This window comes from Arachis hypogaea, chromosome 16 (assembly GCF_003086295.3).
Source record: "Arachis hypogaea cultivar Tifrunner chromosome 16, arahy.Tifrunner.gnm2.J5K5, whole genome shotgun sequence".
Classification (NCBI taxonomy): domain Eukaryota; kingdom Viridiplantae; phylum Streptophyta; class Magnoliopsida; order Fabales; family Fabaceae; genus Arachis; species Arachis hypogaea.
In genome coordinates, this window is record NC_092051.1 from 222843 (window position 1) to 242490 (window position 19648).

Genomic DNA, 19648 nt, shown 5'->3' on the forward strand with positions numbered 1-19648 from the left:
TTCAAAGTCAATCTTCAAGAATGTAATTATCTTTTTACTCAAGAATAAAAGATATGAAAAAGTTGAGTGTGTGTGTGAGAGAACGTAAAAGGTTAGTAGTAGCAGCAGTAGAGAGAATAAAGAGTACATAGGCATAAGGATAGAAGGAAAGGACCACGAATAGCAATGAACAATAATTGAATTAGGAGTTAGGAGGAAGAGAGACGTTGCATTGGCAGTACCCGCCACTTTTGGAAGTTAATGGGTAAACATAGAAATTAGAAAGAGAGGCCCACCCCTCAAGCTAGTCATAATAAGTCAATATGCTATCCTAACATACACTTGAATGCTATTAATCATATTAATAATCACCGTTATTCACTACTAGTACTACCAGTTAGTATCGAATACAGCAACAAGGCTCCCCTTCCGCTTCCATTCCCATTCCCATTCCCAATCCATGTAAGTGAATGTAATGTAATAGAAGTAATAGTAACATTCATTCCAATTCAAATTCGACATTTTATAATTCCAAGGAAAGCAAGACAGGGGTGATGGGTTGCAACGCCTCAAGAGTGGATGGACTTCCGGCGGTGGCTCTGTGCCGCGAGCGCTGCAACTTGCTGGACGAGGCCCTCCGCCAGAGCTACGCTGTGGCTGAAGCACACGTGGCACACATGCAGTCCCTCAAAAATCTTGGCCTCGCTCTCCACACCTTCTTCCGTCACTCTGAAACATTACCATTACCTCCTTATTCTAATTGCCATCAACATGTGCACTCTTCCTCCTCTGCCTCCTCAGGCTCAGTGGATGAGGATACAGATACAGATACGGATACGGATATGGATATGGATACGAATAAAATATCCCACTTGTTCAACCAAAGCACTACCCGTTATGATTCCTCACCTCCTCCTCCTCCTCCGTCACCGCCGAGCACCTCAGAATGGGATTTCCTCAACTTCTTTGACACTTCTTTCGACAAATACCATCTCCCCTACACTACTCCCAACCCGCACACTCCTACTCCTACTCATCATCATCACACTCATAAAGGAGAAGCCAAGCAGCAGAAGCTAAAGCAGAAGGAGGATGGTGCTGACGCTGCTGCTGCTTCTTCCAAGGAAAAGACTTCAACTTGGAACAAGAAAGAATCGGAGGATCCTTTCGCCAAAGGTAGTAGTTTCTCTGAGGCAATGAAAGAGATTCAGCTTCTTTTTGAGAAAGCATCTGATTCGGGAAACCCAATCTTGGAAATGTTGGACGTTGGCAAACTTCGGTACCATCGCAATATAGCCGTTAATCCAGGTACTCATTATCACCTATGGCTGCGGCTACCCACTCCTGTGTTGTGTATTTTGTTTATCAATTTCACAGATTATAATAAATCAGATGAACAAGTTTTGAATTAAAAAAGTGAGTTTTCTTTTTTTTTTTTGGGGGGGGGGGGGGGTGTTCAGTTGGTTGCAAGTTGATGCAGGTATTTACTAGTCCTTCAACGCCTGTCACGGTCCATTGCAGCATGCAATCATCCCTCTTGGTTGGTCGGAGATCAATGGGATCCGAGAATGTTTGCTCTACTCTAAACAAGCTATGTATGTGGGAGAAGAAGCTCTACGATGAAGTCAAGGTATATATGCACCAACCAACCATGTGTGATGAGTTGATTTGTTAATACTGCAATGAACTAACGCGGCTATTTCATTTCAGGGCGAGGAGAAATTGCGCATAATCCATCAGAACAAGTGTAGGCAGTTGAGGCGCATCAGTAAAAAAGGTGCTGATGCTCACAAGATTGATTCCCTGGAGACCATGATTGCTCTTCTAGCTACCAAAATGAAAATATCTATCCAAGTAGTTGACAACATATCTAACACCATATGCGACTTGAGGGAGAACCAGTTATGGCCGCACATCAGCACTTTCCTCTTTAGGTATATACTCTGAACCCTCTTTTCTCTAGATGCTGTTTGCTAGCTATATTGATACCCCTTAGCTAACACTGGTTCATATTTGTGAGAAAAAGGTTTCTTCGAATGTGGAAAGACATGCTAGAATGTTACAAACGACAGTGTAGGCAGATTGCTGAAGCGAGGAGTTTAGATACCTCCTTCAACGAAAAGCTCAGTAATTCTCATCTCTATGCAGCAATAAAACTCAAATCTGAGATTAAGAACTGGACTCTAAGCTTCTCAGATTGGATATACGCCCAAAAGTCGCATGTCAAAGCGTTGAATGGCTGGCTAGTAAGATGCCTAATGCATGATCTTGAAGAAACAACAGCAGTACCACCCTTTTCCTCTGGTGGGATTGGTGCACCGCCTCTGTTTGTCATCTGCAGCAAATGGTCACGGGCAATGGATGATCTATCGGAGAAGGAAATGGTGGAAGCCGTCAACGGATTCATCCTCAGAGTGAATGAGATCTTGGATAAGCATATCTCAGACCCTCGTCAAAAAGCAACATTGGACAAGGAACTGGAGAGACAAGTGAAAATCTTGGAGAGGCAGGAGCAAAAGATGCACAAAGTGATTCAGTCTCGGGAGATAGAGATGGGTAGAGGGGATGCTGTGCATCGTGGTGAACTTCTTGCTGCTATGAGCTTGCAGTCAGGTCTCCAACATATTTTTGCTGCAATGGAGAGGTTCACTGCCTCCGCCACTCGTGCATATGAACAATTGTGCCAGCAAATTGAGCTAGACAACCATCTTTCGGGAGATCTCAACAACATTCATTAGTTTTCTTTCGCTTTATTCATATTGCACCATTCGTTGATTCTTGTCGCATTGCATCCAAGGTTTTATATGTCACCTTCGAAGAAAGGGTTGGTTAATTGAAATTTAAATGTTAAGCATTTAAAATAAAATTTAATTTTGATAAAAATATAAAATAATTTTATACGTGCATTCAATTACGTAATGTACCTAAAAATAACTACCTTTCACATTAATATGTACCTAAAAATAACTACCTTTCACATTAATAGTGTGAATGGTTATCGAAAAAAACAGATGTGATTGTATGTTCGATGCATTAAAATTAAACTTCTTAATGTTTATTTGAAATGAATAAAATAAGGTCCGACATGTAAAAAAGACAGAACTCAGAAGCAAAGATTAAGAGAGATAGTATCACTTAAGTAAAGGCAAACAAAACTATAAAGTGAAACCTAAAATGTATAGTGCAATCTTTGTATTGAACTGGGTGTGAATGGAGGACAATGCACAACTTTTCCAGACGCATTCATCCCACAAATAAATGTCTCTGCTTCTAAACCATTTTATATAACTTTCGACTTCTTGCTTTGATGATGAAGTGTATTGACCGAATTGTTAAACATGTGTACTGCTCTTATGATACAAACAAGAACAAGATTTGTGCTGATTGGTAGGGAAACAAGGTTGGGCCTTAGGCAACATAAAGCTCAGCTTGGCCATCAATGAAGAGGCTCATGAACTCTTCGCCATCGACGGTTTCCTTTTCAATGAGAAGCTGGGCAAGCTTGTGAAGGATGTCGATGTGGGTGGTTATGATTTGCTTAGCCCTCGAATAGGCTGTTTCCACTAGCTCCCTCACCTCTGCATCCACAACATCGGCAGTTGCCATGGAGTAATCCTTTTGCGTTGACATCTGCGGTTAGTTAAGAATAACATAGGTAATAGTGAGAAATGAAAGCATGTCCAAGAATGACGACACCGATGAAAATGTGATCTAGGTACCATACCTGTTGGCCCAAGAATGGATTACCACCAGGGCCGCCAATAGCAACTTGTCCAATCTTCTTGCTGAACCCGAATCTCTCAACCATCTGCCTTGCCACCCTTGAAACTTGCATGAAGTCATTTGAAGCTCCCGTCGTCACATTTTCCTCCCCGAATATTACCTCTTCTGCAACCCTGCATGCATTCATTGTTTCGGTCTGAGTGAGTGAGTGACCATAAAATACCACCACCATGTTTCATAAAGTTTTAATGTGCTTTTTCATAAAATATTAATATTTGCTTATTCTATTTTGACTCAGTCAACAGATTCACCTACTGCCAAACTACACGAGGAGAGATAGAGAGGATGATGATGCTTCCCGGAACACGCAGGGCATAAGGAAGGAAGACACTGCCACAGATTAGATAGATAATCTCCCAATCAACCCACTTCCAGAAGCTCATGCTCAACACGTCACTCAGTCAAACTCAAATATTTTCCACACCAAACCCTTTTTCTTTAAGATAATGGCACATGTTACACGAAATATTTATTTGTTTTCTACTTTTGTTAAATCCAAGTTTACAATTGCATTGGAATTCTGAGAGGAAAATAAAAATTAAAAAAACTGTATTTTAATTGTAACAATAATTAATAAAAAATTAAGAAGTTAATTAGTTAATCTCCCAAAACATGTCAGTGGCTGCCGCCTTTAGAATATACTGCTTTCCCCAAAATTCAGAGTCAGGGATCATGCCCTACGTTCACACTTTTGACTCAATACTAGGTATAAACTATAAACCACTAAAAAATAATAAAATGCACTTAAAAAAAAAAGAAGGAAAAAAAAAAAAAAACAAATACAACCACCATAAATACCAAGTAACAACACGTTCGTTTCCTTCCCCTCAACTGTCCAATTTCTTGTCCTCCTATATGGCCATTGGTCATGAACTAAACCATGTCTGCCCCAAATGACTGGTTACAATTCTACAACCAAAATTTCCCTTCCCAAGGTAATCCTTCAATTCCCGTCACCGCAGCAACCCCCACCACTGCCACTGCCACCACCAGCCCTCTACCAGGGATGGGGATGATGGTGAATTCGGGTTCACCACCAACATCATCCCCAAATCTAAGCCCAGAGGGCCGGGTCTCAAAGCCTGCACGGCGCCGATCACGGGCCTCACGGCGAACTCCCACCACTTTGCTGACCACAGACACCACAAACTTCCGTGCCATGGTGCAGCAATTCACCGGAGGCCCAAACGCTCCCTTTGCACCAACAGCATCCCCAGCTGCACCATCAGGGCTGCCAAATCTGCTGGGTCTTGGGTTCGGGTCACGCCCTGTCCCAGCTGTAAACTCTTCAACGCTCATGGTTTCACCCCCAGCTGGTTACCTTCTACAGCAGCAACAACACCATCAAAATCTCTTTCAGCCACAAAACCAACAGTTCATGTATAGTGGTAGCACACAAGGTGGAGGTGACAACACGTTTTTCCAGAGACTAAGCAACCCGACAAGACCCTCTGACCATGATCATGAGGTTTTGATGGATCATGAACATGGAGGACGATTCTTCCCAAGTAGTTCTTCTTGATGAGTAAGTTCCTGTAGAGAAACCACATCCTATCCTAGTCTATGTTTCAATAGGAACACGGATAGCAGTTTTCCTTGGTGATGTTTGATAGTGACATAAAGCAGACAATTAGGTGCTAACTTGGGGAGAACGGTTGACCAACCAATGTATAATATTATAGTTATCTTCCAATTTAGGACTTATTTTATTATTTTTATTTTCATTAGTTCTGTAATTTGGGGTTTTCTTACATGGAATTGGGCGCTACTTCTAGAAACCTTTGGTGGCGCTGCCAAAACTTTTTATCTATTTTTTCTTCTTTCTATAATTATTAATCATGAGTTTGTGTACTTGCTCCTTTTGTTTTCTGAATAAAGCTAACTAGTTTAAAACCATGGTTAAAAATCATGCTAAAAAATTATCAAAACCCATCCATGGGTTCAAACTACGAGGTGGTGTGATAGTAATTATCAAACCCCAAAATCACATATGCAATGGAGCAATGGTCTACTAACCTTCCTCCTAGAGCAACTGCCATCTGATTTTCCAAGTAGCTTCTACTGTACAGTCCAGACTCAAGCCTCTCTTCACTGGGAGCAAAAAATGTGAGACCACCAGCTTGGCCGCGAGGAATGATTGAAATCTTCGCCACGGGATCATATTCGGGCATCAAAGCACCCACTAGAGCATGGCCAGCCTCTGAAATTAATAATGAAAAAATTGTTTATGACCCAAGAATAAATTAAAAGCAGCAAAGCTTAGCTACGTAACACACAATAAATAATACAAACCATGGTAGGCTACTAATTTCTTCTTCTCATCTGAAACAACTGCATTTTTCTTTTCTGGTCCAGCAATGATCCTCTCAAGGGCATCAGATATCTCATCTTTACTTATTTCCTTAAGGTCACGCCTTGCTGCAAGAATAGCTGCTTCATTCATCAGATTCTGCAAGTCGGCCCCGGTGAATCCTGGGGTTCTTCTTGCAATCTTTTCAAAGTCAACATCCTTTGCAAGTGCCTTTCCTCTAGAATGTACCTGAAAGGCATGAAAAGTTTACATGTCAAGATACAGACATGTGTGCACCTACATGCTTATCTTAGACACCAACAAACATTTGGATATACTGAAAGTGGTGAGAGACCTAATAGGCTAATACCAATCATCCAAGCATGCACTATATATCATTCCAAAACAACCAATTCCATATATGAAAAAAACTAAGGGTTCATATCACAAGTGCTTAAGTTTATCAAGATTAGCATTAAGTTCCCAGTGAGTCCATCAAGAGAGGATGCTTACCTGAAGGATCTTAACTCTGCCAGCAACATCAGGCCTGTCAACAGTAACCTGCCTATCGAACCTGCCGGGCCGCAGCAGGGCAGAGTCGAGGACATCGGGCCTGTTGGTAGCAGCCAAAACAATGACACCGGAATTACCAGAGAAGCCATCCATCTCCGTCAAGAGCTGGTTAATGGTCTGCTCCCTCTCATCGTTCCCGCCTCCGAGACCAGCCCCTCTCTGCCTCCCCACGGCATCAATCTCATCAATGAAAACAATGCACGGCGCCTTTGACTTGGCTTTCTCAAACAAATCCCTCACGCGGGAAGCACCAACCCCAACAAACAGCTCCACGAACTCCGAAGCCGCGCAAGAGAAGAACGGTACTCCGGCCTCACCGGCAACCGCCCGAGCCAGAAGGGTCTTCCCGGTTCCAGGTGGCCCCACCAGAAGACACCCTTTTGGGATCTTAGCACCCAAAGCGGTGTACTTGTCAGGGTTCTTGAGAAAATCAACAACTTCCTGCAATTCCAGCTTGGCTTGGTCAGCGCCTGCGACGTCAGCGAAGGTGACGCCGGTTTCGGGGACCTCCTGGAACTTGGACTTTGAGCGGCCGAAGTCCATGGGGCCTCCGAGGCCGCCTGGGCCCCCGGGGCCACCCTGGGCCCTACGGAAGAGGAGGAAGAGGCCTGCGAAGGCTAGGAAGGGGAAGAGGAGGTTGCCAATGAAGTTGAAGAGGCCGTTGCCGGAGTCGCCCTCGGAGACGGAGATGTCGACGCCGTTCATAGCGAGGATGTCGATGAGATCGGGATCGTTGGGGACGATGACGGTGGCGCGGCGGCCGTCGACGGCGGTGAGCTGGAGGGCGGAGCCGTCCTTGCTGAACCTGACCCTCTCGACCTTGCCCTTCTTGACGACGTTGAGGAACTCGCTGTAACGCCACTGGGAGCCCTCGGGGAGGTCCGACGAGGCCTGGGCCTGGGGTTTGGGGGCGTTGAGGAGAAGGTTCTGAGAGAATGGAGAGGGATTCTGGGTGCTGGGCTGCTGGGCCTCGATGACGGTTGGGGGCCCTGCGTTGTCTACGGCGATGGCTTGTGGTTGTGGGGATAGGGAGGAGATGAAGAGGGCGGTGAGAGCAGGCAGTGATTTCTTCCATTGTGGTTGTGGTTGCTGTGGCAGGTTTTGTGCGTTGATGAGCTTGCTTGTTCTTGCGGAGCTCAATTTCGTTGTTTTCGGAGTTGGGGGCGATATTAGGACTTTGGTTCCCAGCAAGTTTGAAGCTGAGGACGACAGAAACGCCATCCTTATCTTCTTTCTTTCTTTATTGCTTCTTCTATCTGGTTCAGGACAACAAGCTACTGCTACCTCTGATATCTCTAATCTAATCAGCTCCTCAATTATATTTATATCACTTGCTAGTTGCTTCCTTCCTTATTTTGCAGTAATCCTACGTTGTTGCGTTTTTAAGATGAACAACCAAGCTGCTTCAACTTCAACTTCAACCTGTGCCATAACTTTGGCTTGTGATCTTCTTTAGCACACGTGGCTGATACTCCATCCCTTTATTTTTGTTTTCCTTTCTCCCATCCCTTTAAATAACTGGAGAAAAATATCCACAACGACCTGGCGCGCCTCTCTTACTTGGGCTTCTTCAAAGTGATTTATGTCTTAACAAAAAGGCCCAACTATCCCAATCACTTAGCTGAATGGGCCGAAGAGTAGCCCACAGGGACTAGGAGAAAACTTTCATACCCGATACTCCTCCCAAACATCACGCATTCCATATTTCCATTTCCTTTCTTTTTCTACGACACGATAATAATATAAATAAATAAATAAATAAAAGAAGGTATTAGCAATTTAGCATACAATTGCAAATTTGCAATAGCAATAGCCCTCATTTTCTTGGGTTTCTGCTACTGCTCCAAAACAAACAAACGCACAAAGATCATCGCCTTCATCTCCGGTTACGGTGAGCACTATTTCCGCCGTTTCGGTTGTTCCTATCTTATCCTATACTTCATTCATTTTTTCGTTGTTAACTCTCTAGAATCTTCTATACCCTCAGATCTTACCGCTTCTTTCTCTCTCCCTGCTTCCTACCTCTTTCCCCAACGCCAACTTCTTCTGCTCACTCTTCGATCGGGTTCTGTCACCACTTTTTATTATTTTTTCCTTTCTAATGTAATTATACATCCTCTGCTGCTTTCCTTTTGCCCTGATTTATCTATCAAATTTCTCTCATGTCTCATTATTTTTACTCTCTTTATGCTGTTATCAAAATCTGTCCTAACTTTCAGGCATTTTACTTTTTACTAGTCCTATAAATCATTTCAAGAATTTCAAATATATCTCTGTATTCTTCAGTTCTCTTTGTTTATGTCGCGGATATAAACCTGTTCATTGCCATGCTTTGGTGCCGGGTCTAGATTGCTTGTGCTGTAGGAGACCTGTTATGTTATACTTTGTGGCCTCTATATGTCGTTATGTGTCCATAGAAATAAGCAATTTTTACTTGCAAAATGTATGGATTGGATGTCCATTCACCTAGTTGATATATTCGATGAAGATGAGGTGCCACGGCAATAATGCACTTGAGCGTCTTTATGAATAACGAGTTCTTGAGACAAGTAAATAGTACACATTACATAATTTTCTTTAATATCCGCATTCGTGATATGGCTTCCTTTTTAATGAATTTTGTAATTAAATGCCTGAAAATGAATGTTTACCTCCTATTTAATTGTTTTTTCTTGGCCCCGGGGGATTTTTTCTATAGAATTTTTTGGTCCGTGAAATTGTTGCTGAGAAAATAGCATGGCAAGTCAGGGCTCTAATGAAGGCTCTAGTTCCGGCATTACATCGGCTGAGTGTTCGGATTCAACTGTTCAACTCAACATCAAGACTCTAGATTCACGGGTCTATAATTTTCAACTGGACAAAAATGTAAGAACCATCTCCATTTATGTCAATTACTGGATTTTTGTAACCCCCCCCACCCACCCACCCAAAAAAAAATTTTCTGCTCGTATATTAGACCATCAGATTATAATACTAGATTGGTCTTAAAAATGGTTTCAGATGCCTGTTTCGTTGTTAAAGGAGAAAATTGCAAATGAAATTGGTCTTCCAGTTGGTCAGCAACGGCTGATTTTTAGAGGAAAAGTCTTAAAGGACGAGCATGTGCTATCTGAGTATCGTATCCTTCCAATTGTGACTCGTTGTTTTTAGTTAGAATAATTTATGGTCGACTGGATGTTTTCGTAGTTGTTGAATAATTTGTTTATCTTTTTGTAAGCAAAGCACAATAGGTATGGCTAGTGTCTTCTCATTATTCAACATTGCTATCAGTCTGGCTTTTGAAAAAGAATGGATTTGATTTTAAGGCAGATGGAAATGATATAGCTTGAATCAAATGAGGAAATGAGTTTGTGTTTGAAAATTGTGGTGCTTATCTATTTGTTTTATACCATAATCCTTAACCATTGAAGATATCGAGAATGGGCATACCTTGCATCTAGTTGAAAGGCAACCAAATCAGTCACAGGCTTCTGGTAATAGTACTGCTGAGCCAGCTGGTGCTAATGGTAATGCAGGTATAACTTAAGGATGCATTCATGTTGAAGTTTTTTCTCCCCTCCACTAGGTTTCTGTCAGATTTAATTACATCAATGCTTTGTTGTATTGTACTGTACTAGTGATAAATCTTCTTATTTGGAAGGAAATGATGCAGCCTCCGTGCCTCCTCGTAACCGTGTTGGACAAATTTCACACAGTGTTGTTCTTGGAACTTTTAATGTGGGGGACCAAGGGGAAGGCATTGTTCCTGACCTTACACGGGTGTGTCTTTTGTAATTAGCATCTATATCTTAGTAGCTCATATTCATTGTTTATTCTGTTAAGTTTTCCAAAAAGTACTTTTGCTATTACCAAAGAAATATAGCTGTGCCATGTTTTCAGGTTATTGGGGCAGTTTTGAATTCTATTGGAATTGGTGGTCAGAACACAAGTAGTCCTCCCAATGCTACCCAACCTGCTACAGTTAGTATCGCGTTTTGTTTGAAAAGCTCTTTATCCCTTGTATTTGCATCATTTTGATATATATTTTTTTTGTACTACACATTTCCAACTTTTTTTAATCCAAAATTGACTTTGATCAAGTCCATAGCCTATCTGTTGCCTAGGTTAATAGGTTTTTAAGTAAGTTTCTTGTGATTTTTCTTGCAACATTCCTAAATATTGTTGTTTAGTCCCATCCTTTTGACATCCATTACCATTTCTAATAAGTAAAACGTGAGACATTTACTTGCTTATTACCTGCTTCAGGTGGCTTGTATTCCTTAGTGCATAAAACCTTCATATATATATATATATATATCCTTCCCAATATTTTTAAATATCAAGTATCTTGAGTTTTTATCTAATTTTGGAGACTTTATTTTCCCCAATTTTTTGGAGGGCTAAAATGTGTACTTTTCCTCATGATACTACTTGTTTGCTACGAATTGTCAAAGAGATTTGATGCGGATCACAGGCTTGTGCTTTGATGTTTGTGTATGTTGTTTTGCTGCATGCATTGTGCAATATATGTCCATTGAACCAAGTAGCCAAGTAGGTATGTATTTAAACTAGAGCTCAATCTATCTGTACAGGCTCCGCTAGGGAATGAAGCTGCGGGCGTGAATTCTGGGAATCAAAATGCATCTGGAAATCAAGCACAGTCTGGCCAGACATTTCCTGGTCAGGCATTCCAATCTCTGCCTCATGTTGTTCAAATTCCTGTGGCTTCTGGGGCCATACCAATCCCTTCTCTCAATGCTGTATGAACATAGTAACATTTATGCATTACTCTCCAAATCTTGAAATTTAATGCATTGTTGACTACAATTAACAATTTTCCTCATTCATTTTCTTTTACATTTCAGCCAATTCCTGATTCATTGAACACACTCTCTGAATTTATAAATCGCATGGAACAGACACTATTGCTAAATGGTGATGACACTGACACTTGATTTTTTTAATGTAAATGAAAAGGAAATGGAGTTATATAGATTTATTTATGCAGGTTATCAGTCAAATTTATCTTCAACTAATGCTGGAGATCAACGGGTTGAATTGCCTACCAATGCACAAGGGTTGCCGACAGTTGAAGCATTAAGCACCATCTTGCATCGTACAGAACAGTTGCTTAGTCATCAAGCTGTTGCTGCGATATCTGTAATTAAGGCTTCCCTTTTACAAATATTCATACTTACCCTTTTAATGATTTATTCGGGGGATGCATTTATTACTTAGTCTCTTGTTATATAAAACTTCCAATTTCCTCTTTCCTTATTGTCCATCTCTGATCAGTGATCACATATGTTCGCGCAATGAAGCATAGATACTAAACATAATACGAGTCTTAAGTTACTTCTGAGAAACACAGAGATATTGTTATCGCGATGAAGTTCATATTTAAATGTAGGATCATTATGTTTATTAACCTTTCCATCCTTATCATGTATCCTATCTGAATGTTTTATCTATAATTTGGGACTCTAGCATATTGCTGGACGGTTGGAGCGAGAGGGAACTTCGTCTGATTTAAGTATAAGGGATCAAATACAGTCAGAGTCAGCACAATTAGGACTTGCTATGCAGCATTTGGGCACACTTTTACTTGAGCTTGGCCGAACAATCTTAACCCTGCGCATGGGACAGTCTCCTGTATGTTTTCATCCTTTGCTTAAGGGATTTGGTTTAGTTTATTGTGTCAACAGATCCTTCAGGTTAATATTCAATTTTCAGGCAGAATCTGCTGTAAATGCTGGACCTGCAGTTTATATTTCTCCATCAGGGCCAAATCCTGTAATGGTTCAGGTTTGACATTTTTTAAATCTATAATGTTTTTTAATGGTGCTTCCAGACCAATTATTTCAGCATTAGGTGATGCTTCTTCAAAATGCAATTAATTAATTCAAACGGGAAACTGGAATTTTGCTTATGTCCTTGTTTAACATTTTCTCCAGTCTTTTGGACAGGTTGGATAGTGTTTACATTGTAGTTTCTGATGTTACTGATGTGCTATTTTCAGCCCTTTCCTCTTCAGACAAACTCACTATTTGGTGGTCCTATTCCTTCTTCAACTCCTCCAGCATTTGGTGCCATTGGTATTGGAAGTGCTCCGCGGAATGTGAACATTCATATACATGCTGGTACATATAACTAGTTCTGGGTTTTCTTTGAATCGTTCAAACCTTTAATAACTCTTCTTTGTACCAGGTACTGCTCTTGCTCCCATTGTTTCAGCAATTAGTTCTAGGACAAATAATGGAGAAGGGACAAGAAATGAAAACCGTAATGAGCCTGGCCCTGGGGATTCAGGTTCTGCACGTGCGTTGCCCGTTAGAAATTTCATGTCGGCAGCCTTCCCATCTCACCCTCCTGGTGTTGGAGTTGCCAGTGGCACACAGACTGGGTTAGGTGTTTCTACTTCACAGCCACCACCTAATTCAACTCCATGGTCATCTGCTGCAAATGAAGCGAATTTCTTTAGGAACTTAGTTCGTAATATACAAGGAGATAACACAGCTCCATCAGGTGCTTGTCAATTTCTTGTGCAAAATATGTAACTTCCGCTAGCATTCAAGTTTTTAAACTGTTTTTGCATCTAAACAGGTCAGATGGCATCAACTGGCCGAGACTTGTCTTCTGGTTCTGAATCAAGGTCTTCCCAGAGAGATGAGCAGGCAGATACCACCGGGATGAATGGCTTCAGAACTGCAACTGCATCCTCAGTTGGCTGTGGCTCTGTAAGTGGAGCTGTAGTACTTCTACCCATACCTAATTATATATCTATTCCCCATAAAAATTTTAATTGACTAATATTTAACCTCAATCACAACCAGCTCCAAACTGAGGCAGTGCAAACCTGTGATAATGATGAGAGAGTTGTTTCAGTTGACAATTACCCTTCAAGTTCTTCCGGTCAAGGTTTACAAAGCTCTTCTGGTGGAGAAACAACAGTGAAATCAGAACAAGTAAAGGATGCTCCATCTGCAAGTGCGAAACAGGGTGTAGCTGAACCTGCCAGAGCTGCTCCTCTTGGATTGGGCATGGGTGGCTTGGAGCGTAAGGTAAGCTTATTTGTGATTTTTTTCTGACTAAGATGCCTTAAATTTCCCCATTGATGTGGCATGCTCTGTGAAATGTATTTGTTCGCCTTGATGTTGGAATGGTATTTCCATATCATTTAAAAGGCTGCTGTAGTTTCTTCTCTGCTGTCCCTTCGAAAATTTTATTCATATATTTTAGAAAATGTAATTTGAGAGATGAGTCTGAATTTGAGCAGTGAATCCCAGTAATACATCAGGAGGTATTCTTCAACATTTTGTTTAAAATTATTTATAGACAAATTTATTTGTGAAAACAGAGGCGGACGCGACTTCAACCTCCTGTAAGTAAAGGCGCTGATGTATCATCCGGTTCTTCTGTCAACCAAAGTCACCAAACTGGAACAGAGGGTCAACACACATTACAAGCTCTTCCAAGTCATGGCTCTTCTGTGAATGCAAGAAATCCTAATAGACCATCCCAGCAGCCGCTACCCTCTAGTAATAGGCAGATTGATATGGCTGGTTTGATGTCTCAGGTTTTGCATAGCCCTGCTTTGAATGGTTTGCTTGAAGGGGTTTCACAGCAAACTGGGGTTGACTCACCTAATGGCTTGAGGAATATGTTGCAGCAGTTCACGCAGAGCCCACAGATGATGAACACAGTCAATCAAATTGTCCAACAGGTTGGCAGTCAGGATATGGGAAATATGTTTGCCGGGATGGAAAGGGGGCAAGGGGGTGGCATTGATTTTTCAACGATTCTTCAACAGCTGATGCCTATTGTATCCCGAGCGCCTGGTGGGGATACTCCTCCTCCACTATTCTCTGCTGTAGAACCTGAAAACTCCGATAATACAACTTTACAGGTCTGTACGCATATTCCTGTATTACTGCACATCCATGTTTTGTAATTTATCTGGGCTATTGAGAAAATAAGATTAGCTTCTAGTTACTTGCTTTGGTTTAGATAATCGTATCTTCAGCTTCTTTTGGTTTGCTCTCAACCATAATATATAGCTTGTTTCTTCTTCTCTCTTTGTTTCTGTCCCCCCCCCCCCCCCCTCTTTTTTTTTCTCTCAAAAAAAATTCTCAGTGAATCTATTATCATTAACCTATTTTCTAAGCTGAGGTGCAATAGTAGTAGTTACAAATGTATATTTATCTCCTATGTATTCCAGCTCAACCTTCAAGAAGTGGTGGATAGGATTGATCACTTGAGCCCACCAACAGATGTTTTCCGTGCTGTAGCTGAAAATGCCGTCCTGGTATCTGGGGGTGTAAATGTTACCGATGATATTCTGGATGAGTTATGCAGTAATGAGAGTCTTGCCAGCGTAAGTATTCTTTGGTGTTGTGCTTCTGCTTTTAAGCTTTTGCATACAGGTCTTGTGCATATGAACTCTTAAAAGTTGGACACACTTGATTGCGCAGGAATATTTGGAGACGTTGCGATATGATGTGAGACAGCGGCTAAATGGACATTCTGAGCAGGACAAGTCGTAATTGCAGCTTTTGTGGATATGTATTTTCTGCTTCATTGCCTCTATTTCGTGTGGCCATCCTAGGTGTCTTTCTAGTTTCTAGAAAGTTTGGGTAATTGTGACTAATTGGTCTGGATCATTCTGACAGACATCCAGATGGATGTGTGAAATTTTAATTTTCCCCACACGCCTTGGTTATAACTTATAACAATGAGGCGTTGGATAGCCCCACTTATTTTTTTTCCCCCTTGGATGGAGATAGCCCCACTTGAAATGGTTTAATACTTTTATCAACTTTTGGGCTAAATTCAGACACAAGAAGAATTCATCAAAAATAGTATCTGTACATGTTGCGTCCTTGCGGATTTTAGTGATCTGATTTCGTTACAACTATTGAGGGTCTTTAGTATTTGACCATTGATGTGGACGATATGATAGGTGATCTGATGGTGCAGGTGCAATCAATCGTCACCATTTCTGTAAATTGTAATGTGGGATTACTGATCTTGCCCCTGAATTGGGCTGGGTACACGTTTGGTTGACTTCAGAGGAGCTGAAGTACTAAGTAATAACACCGCCACCGTAAGTAGCATATACATAGCACGTAACTGGCGTGTTAACTCTCGAGAATCACCTAGAATGATTTTGCAACTCCATAGTCTATACCCTCGACTTGAGATGTAAAACGTAATTAGTTGGTAATAAACAAGGCTTCCAAGAATATTCAAAACAAGCATCATATTAGTTGCCTAACACTTGCGTTGAAGGCATGTCAAAATGACATCGTAACATTACATGAAAAGAAATCACTAATGTAAAGAAATCACTTCCTATGATTCTTTAAAGAGAATTGTTAGAGAATTATCAGAATTTATTGTTTGTGGTTATCTTTTTTAGTAATCAATCTAATATTTTTTATTTTAGTAATCTAACAATATATTTTTGTCTATATTTTTAACTATGAATGACTTATGACAAAAAATAATAAATTTTAATTGAAGAATGCTAAAGAGCCAGTAAGTTTTGTAATTTATAGTCATCAATTAGTCATTAATAATATTTTTAATGATAGAAGATTACATCTAATGGTGTGGAATTATTCATTTTTCTTTTACTGGTTAAATGATAGTCAAATTTTAATAAGAGTGCTAGTCACCTAAACTTTTTTATTTTAATTTTCATCTGGCATTCTTCTTCTTTAATGTAGTAATCAAGTTTCATTTCTTTTTTATCTTTGACTACTTGACAGCTGACCGTTATAAGTATAAATAGGTACAGGGAAGTAAAATTAAAAGACCAAAATTGAAAATTCAAATGTAAGGAGGAGGATAGCAAGAGGAATAAGATATTGTTAAATCAAGTAGAGAAGTAGCACCACCAACCCTTGGACATATTTAATAATGACAATCCTTGGACAGACTATAAGTTGTTGTCTTAGTCGGAATTTATAGGTGTATAGGAATCGAAATAATGCCTTAGATCTCTTTAAAATTGCTGTGTTAAAAACCATCGGCAGACAACAATTTTAAAGTTAATTGTGATGCAAATTTATATTTAAATTCAAATTTAGCAGACTTTGTGTGTATTATTAGAGATTCTTAAGGAGATTGAATCTCGGACTGCTTTGGAAGCATTCTCTCTTAGTCTATCATTAGATATAAATTATTTGTTGTTTGAAGGAAGTTGGTTTTAGTTTGGAATTGCAGTTTATATGCAAAACGAATTGCCTTGACATTCTACCCAAACAGATTTAGTTCATAAGATTGAGGAGCTTTTATCTCGTCTTTGCCTTGTTTATGTTGAGTGGGTGTTTTGGGAAGCAAATAGAGTTGCGAATTAAATGAATAAATATGGTGCCAAAAGTAACTCTAATATAGTAACTCTAATAATATTATTTGGTCCGAATCTTGTGTTGTAATCGGATATAGAAAATAATTTGCTTTGTTTCTTTAAATGTTTAGACAAAAAAAAAAATTCAGGTAGAGAAGAATATTAGGTGATCTAGTGAGGTGGAAAGAAAAAAGAGCAAAGGATCGAATGGGGCTGATGGGGAACGCGATGAAGGAAAAGGAGAGCTTGGTCCAGATGTTGGCGATGACCGCAATCCTTGGTCTGAGCGTGAGGTGTTTGGATCACAAGTACCGAATCCGGCAGCTTCAAAAGGAAACCACTGCCCTCAGACACACGCAAGTATCCCTCACGCGCCGCATCAAAAGCATCAAGCGTGCCCTCCTTCGCGAAGCTTCTCTCCACTCTCTTTTTCCGACCACAACAACAACATTGAATACTGCCCTCTCTTCACTGTGAGTTTAATTTTCGCAGGGATTTCCGATCTTGTTTAGTTCTTATGAATCAAAAACGAATGCGGTTATGATAATTACAACGGTTAATGTCTAGTGTAGTGAAACAATTAAACAATTATATTCTTTGGCTTATCCTCTTCTTAAGGTCATCCCTTCCATCTGGATTTTAAGAGTGTGATTCTATAATATATGGTTCCCAGTTGACGTGTTGTAGTTTTATTCGTCGTCGTCTCTGTTCTATATATAGTTTTGCTTTTCTTTTAATCAACCTGGATCTTGTCTGGTGTGCCACGCGTACTAGTGAATGCTTGCGATGATTATTAATTTTAGATTGATGATGTTGTTGACTTTTTGCATGGGTCAGTTAAAATTGGACACGTATATTATATGGTCACTGACTGCACTGGATTGACACCAGGAAGGTTCCTACGATATATATCCTGTAAATCTACCTAAATCATATGCTGGTCCATCCCATTATAAAATGTGTAATGGGTATTCAAGCCTTCAATCATATAAACTAATGCCACATGCAAATGAGACCAAATCGTTTGATTTTGGAAAGGAAATTCTCTTGTACAACTTGCAAGCTACGCGAATTATTGTAGATTTATCTCAAGGGATGGACCGATGGAGACGAAAAGACAATTATTTAATCTCATTACACTTTACTGCTTAGCTGCAGTTAAAGGGATTCAGATTTAATATATATTTTGCACATTTTTGAAACGGATACACCGTTCTAATTTAATTTTCTCAAACTTTAAGCAACTGATGGCTCTGTTTTTTTTATTACTTTGTGAAGAGCTTTGTCTTCTTTTCTTCCCCCTACCCTTTGCAACATTTATTGTCCAACGTAATTACATTAAGTTTGTTGAAACATAAAGGATAGCAAGAAGGCATAGTATTCAATGAGACACCGAATCCGTTGTTGGAAAAGGAAAGAGCAAAGATTATAGTACTACCACCGTTGTTTTAAAGCTTTATATAGCCATTAATTAATATAATGTTAATAGCTTTTTAAAAAACAAATTCTAAAAATTGACAAAAGAACATATGAATTTTTACACGGTTGTTAGATGTATATTTTAATTTTTTTAATGAATGATGTGTATACACTAATATCAAATTTTGTTGGTAATTTTTACCCTTTCGTCATCTAAATAATTTTTTTGGTAATAGTGGCTATTAGGTAGTATTTTATTTGCCATGGTAGCTCTATGCAATTCTTGTTTATTTTCATTAATTGTTTACAACATCTTCTTCATCTTTTCATCGATCTTCTATTTGTTTTTTTTTACCGATTTTTATTTACTTTTTTTACTCTGTTCCTAAATTTTCCAATTTTTTTAACATCAATAACTTTATCAGCCTAAACGAAATAATTACACCTCAATTTAACTTTTTACATTCATAAATTCGAGGGTAATTTCAACCATTTCACATAAGTTGTATAGTATTTATTATCATAAATAGAATGAGAAATCACATACGTCCCATAACAAACAACAAAAAAACAATCTTATTGTGTTTCATTTTATAGCAGACTCAAGTATTACTGCGTCAAACAATCTTATTGTGTTTCACTCTATAACAGACTCAAGTACTACTGCGTCAAGTATATGCAGATAGTCAGATACTTGTCGTTGTTGTAGCTGAATTTCTTCTTCTTATTTTTCGACGCAGAAGAAGAGCCACCACAACCACTTGCACAAACATAAAATATGTTATTCCTTTGTTGAGATTGTGACATTTTAGTATGTTAAAGTTTACAAATTTCAAATATTAGAAACACAAAGAAGATTTAGAGAGAGAATTTTACTTTAATATCATAATTTTTTGTTATTGTTTGTTAAATTCAGGTCACACAATACAATATACAGAGCTATTATAATCCATAGTCAATATGATGCCACCTAACGGTCAATACTATCGAAAAAATTATTTAAGTGACGGAATGATAAAAATAATAAACAAAATTTGATATTAGTGTGTACGTAAAATTTATTAAAAAATTAAAATATACATATATATATATATATATATATATATATATACACTATTCTATTAATAATAGAAAATTCTATGGTACTTATCAAAAAAATCAATATAACATGTTATCTTTATGCGTCAATTGTTAAGCATTATTAGAGGTTTTTTTTAAATGAAAAAGGGAAAAGAAAGATTAAATTAAAGTAATATAATAAAAAAATTTTAAAT

General features: G+C 39.3%; 3 protein-coding genes across 11 annotated transcripts; 2 read left to right on the forward strand and 1 right to left on the reverse strand.

Annotated features, from left to right (window-relative positions):
- Positions 1–146: 146 nt before the first annotated feature.
- Positions 147–2885, forward strand: LOC112754281 (protein ALTERED PHOSPHATE STARVATION RESPONSE 1-like). Its single transcript, XM_025801862.3, has 4 exons — positions 147–1287; positions 1440–1609; positions 1690–1913; positions 2006–2885. Exons 1-4 carry the CDS (start codon positions 534–536, stop codon positions 2715–2717), a joined length of 1860 nt encoding a protein of 619 aa, XP_025657647.1. The 5' UTR covers positions 147–533; the 3' UTR covers positions 2718–2885.
- A 127-nt stretch (positions 2886–3012) lies between these two features.
- Positions 3013–8212, reverse strand: LOC112754280 (ATP-dependent zinc metalloprotease FTSH, chloroplastic-like). Its single transcript, XM_025801861.3, has 5 exons — positions 6566–8212; positions 6055–6301; positions 5779–5962; positions 3704–3875; positions 3013–3609 (listed from the first exon to the last, which is right to left on the reverse strand). Exons 1-5 carry the CDS (start codon positions 7844–7846, stop codon positions 3388–3390), a joined length of 2106 nt encoding a protein of 701 aa, XP_025657646.1. The 5' UTR covers positions 7847–8212; the 3' UTR covers positions 3013–3387.
- Positions 8213–8299: 87 nt separating this feature from the next.
- On the forward strand, positions 8300–15515 carry LOC112754279 (uncharacterized). 9 transcript variants are annotated; one of them, XM_025801854.3, is made up of 19 exons: positions 8407–8516; positions 8613–8728; positions 9324–9490; positions 9626–9743; positions 10036–10140; positions 10266–10384; positions 10505–10585; positions 11197–11364; positions 11470–11539; positions 11613–11764; positions 12092–12256; positions 12338–12409; positions 12624–12744; positions 12812–13129; positions 13208–13341; positions 13438–13665; positions 13962–14510; positions 14823–14978; positions 15076–15515. In XM_025801854.3, the coding sequence occupies exons 3-19, from the start codon at positions 9362–9364 to the stop codon at positions 15145–15147; spliced, it is 2757 nt and encodes a 918-aa protein (XP_025657639.1). In that variant the 5' UTR covers positions 8407–8516; positions 8613–8728; positions 9324–9361; the 3' UTR covers positions 15148–15515. The 9 variants fall into 9 exon arrangements, with proteins under 9 accessions (XP_025657638.1, XP_025657642.1, XP_025657641.1 ...); XM_072219179.1 differs by having other exon boundaries at positions 8412–8516; positions 10278–10384; XM_025801853.3 differs by lacking the exon at positions 8613–8728 and having other exon boundaries at positions 8300–8516.
- The last annotated feature ends 4133 nt before the right edge of the window (positions 15516–19648 follow it).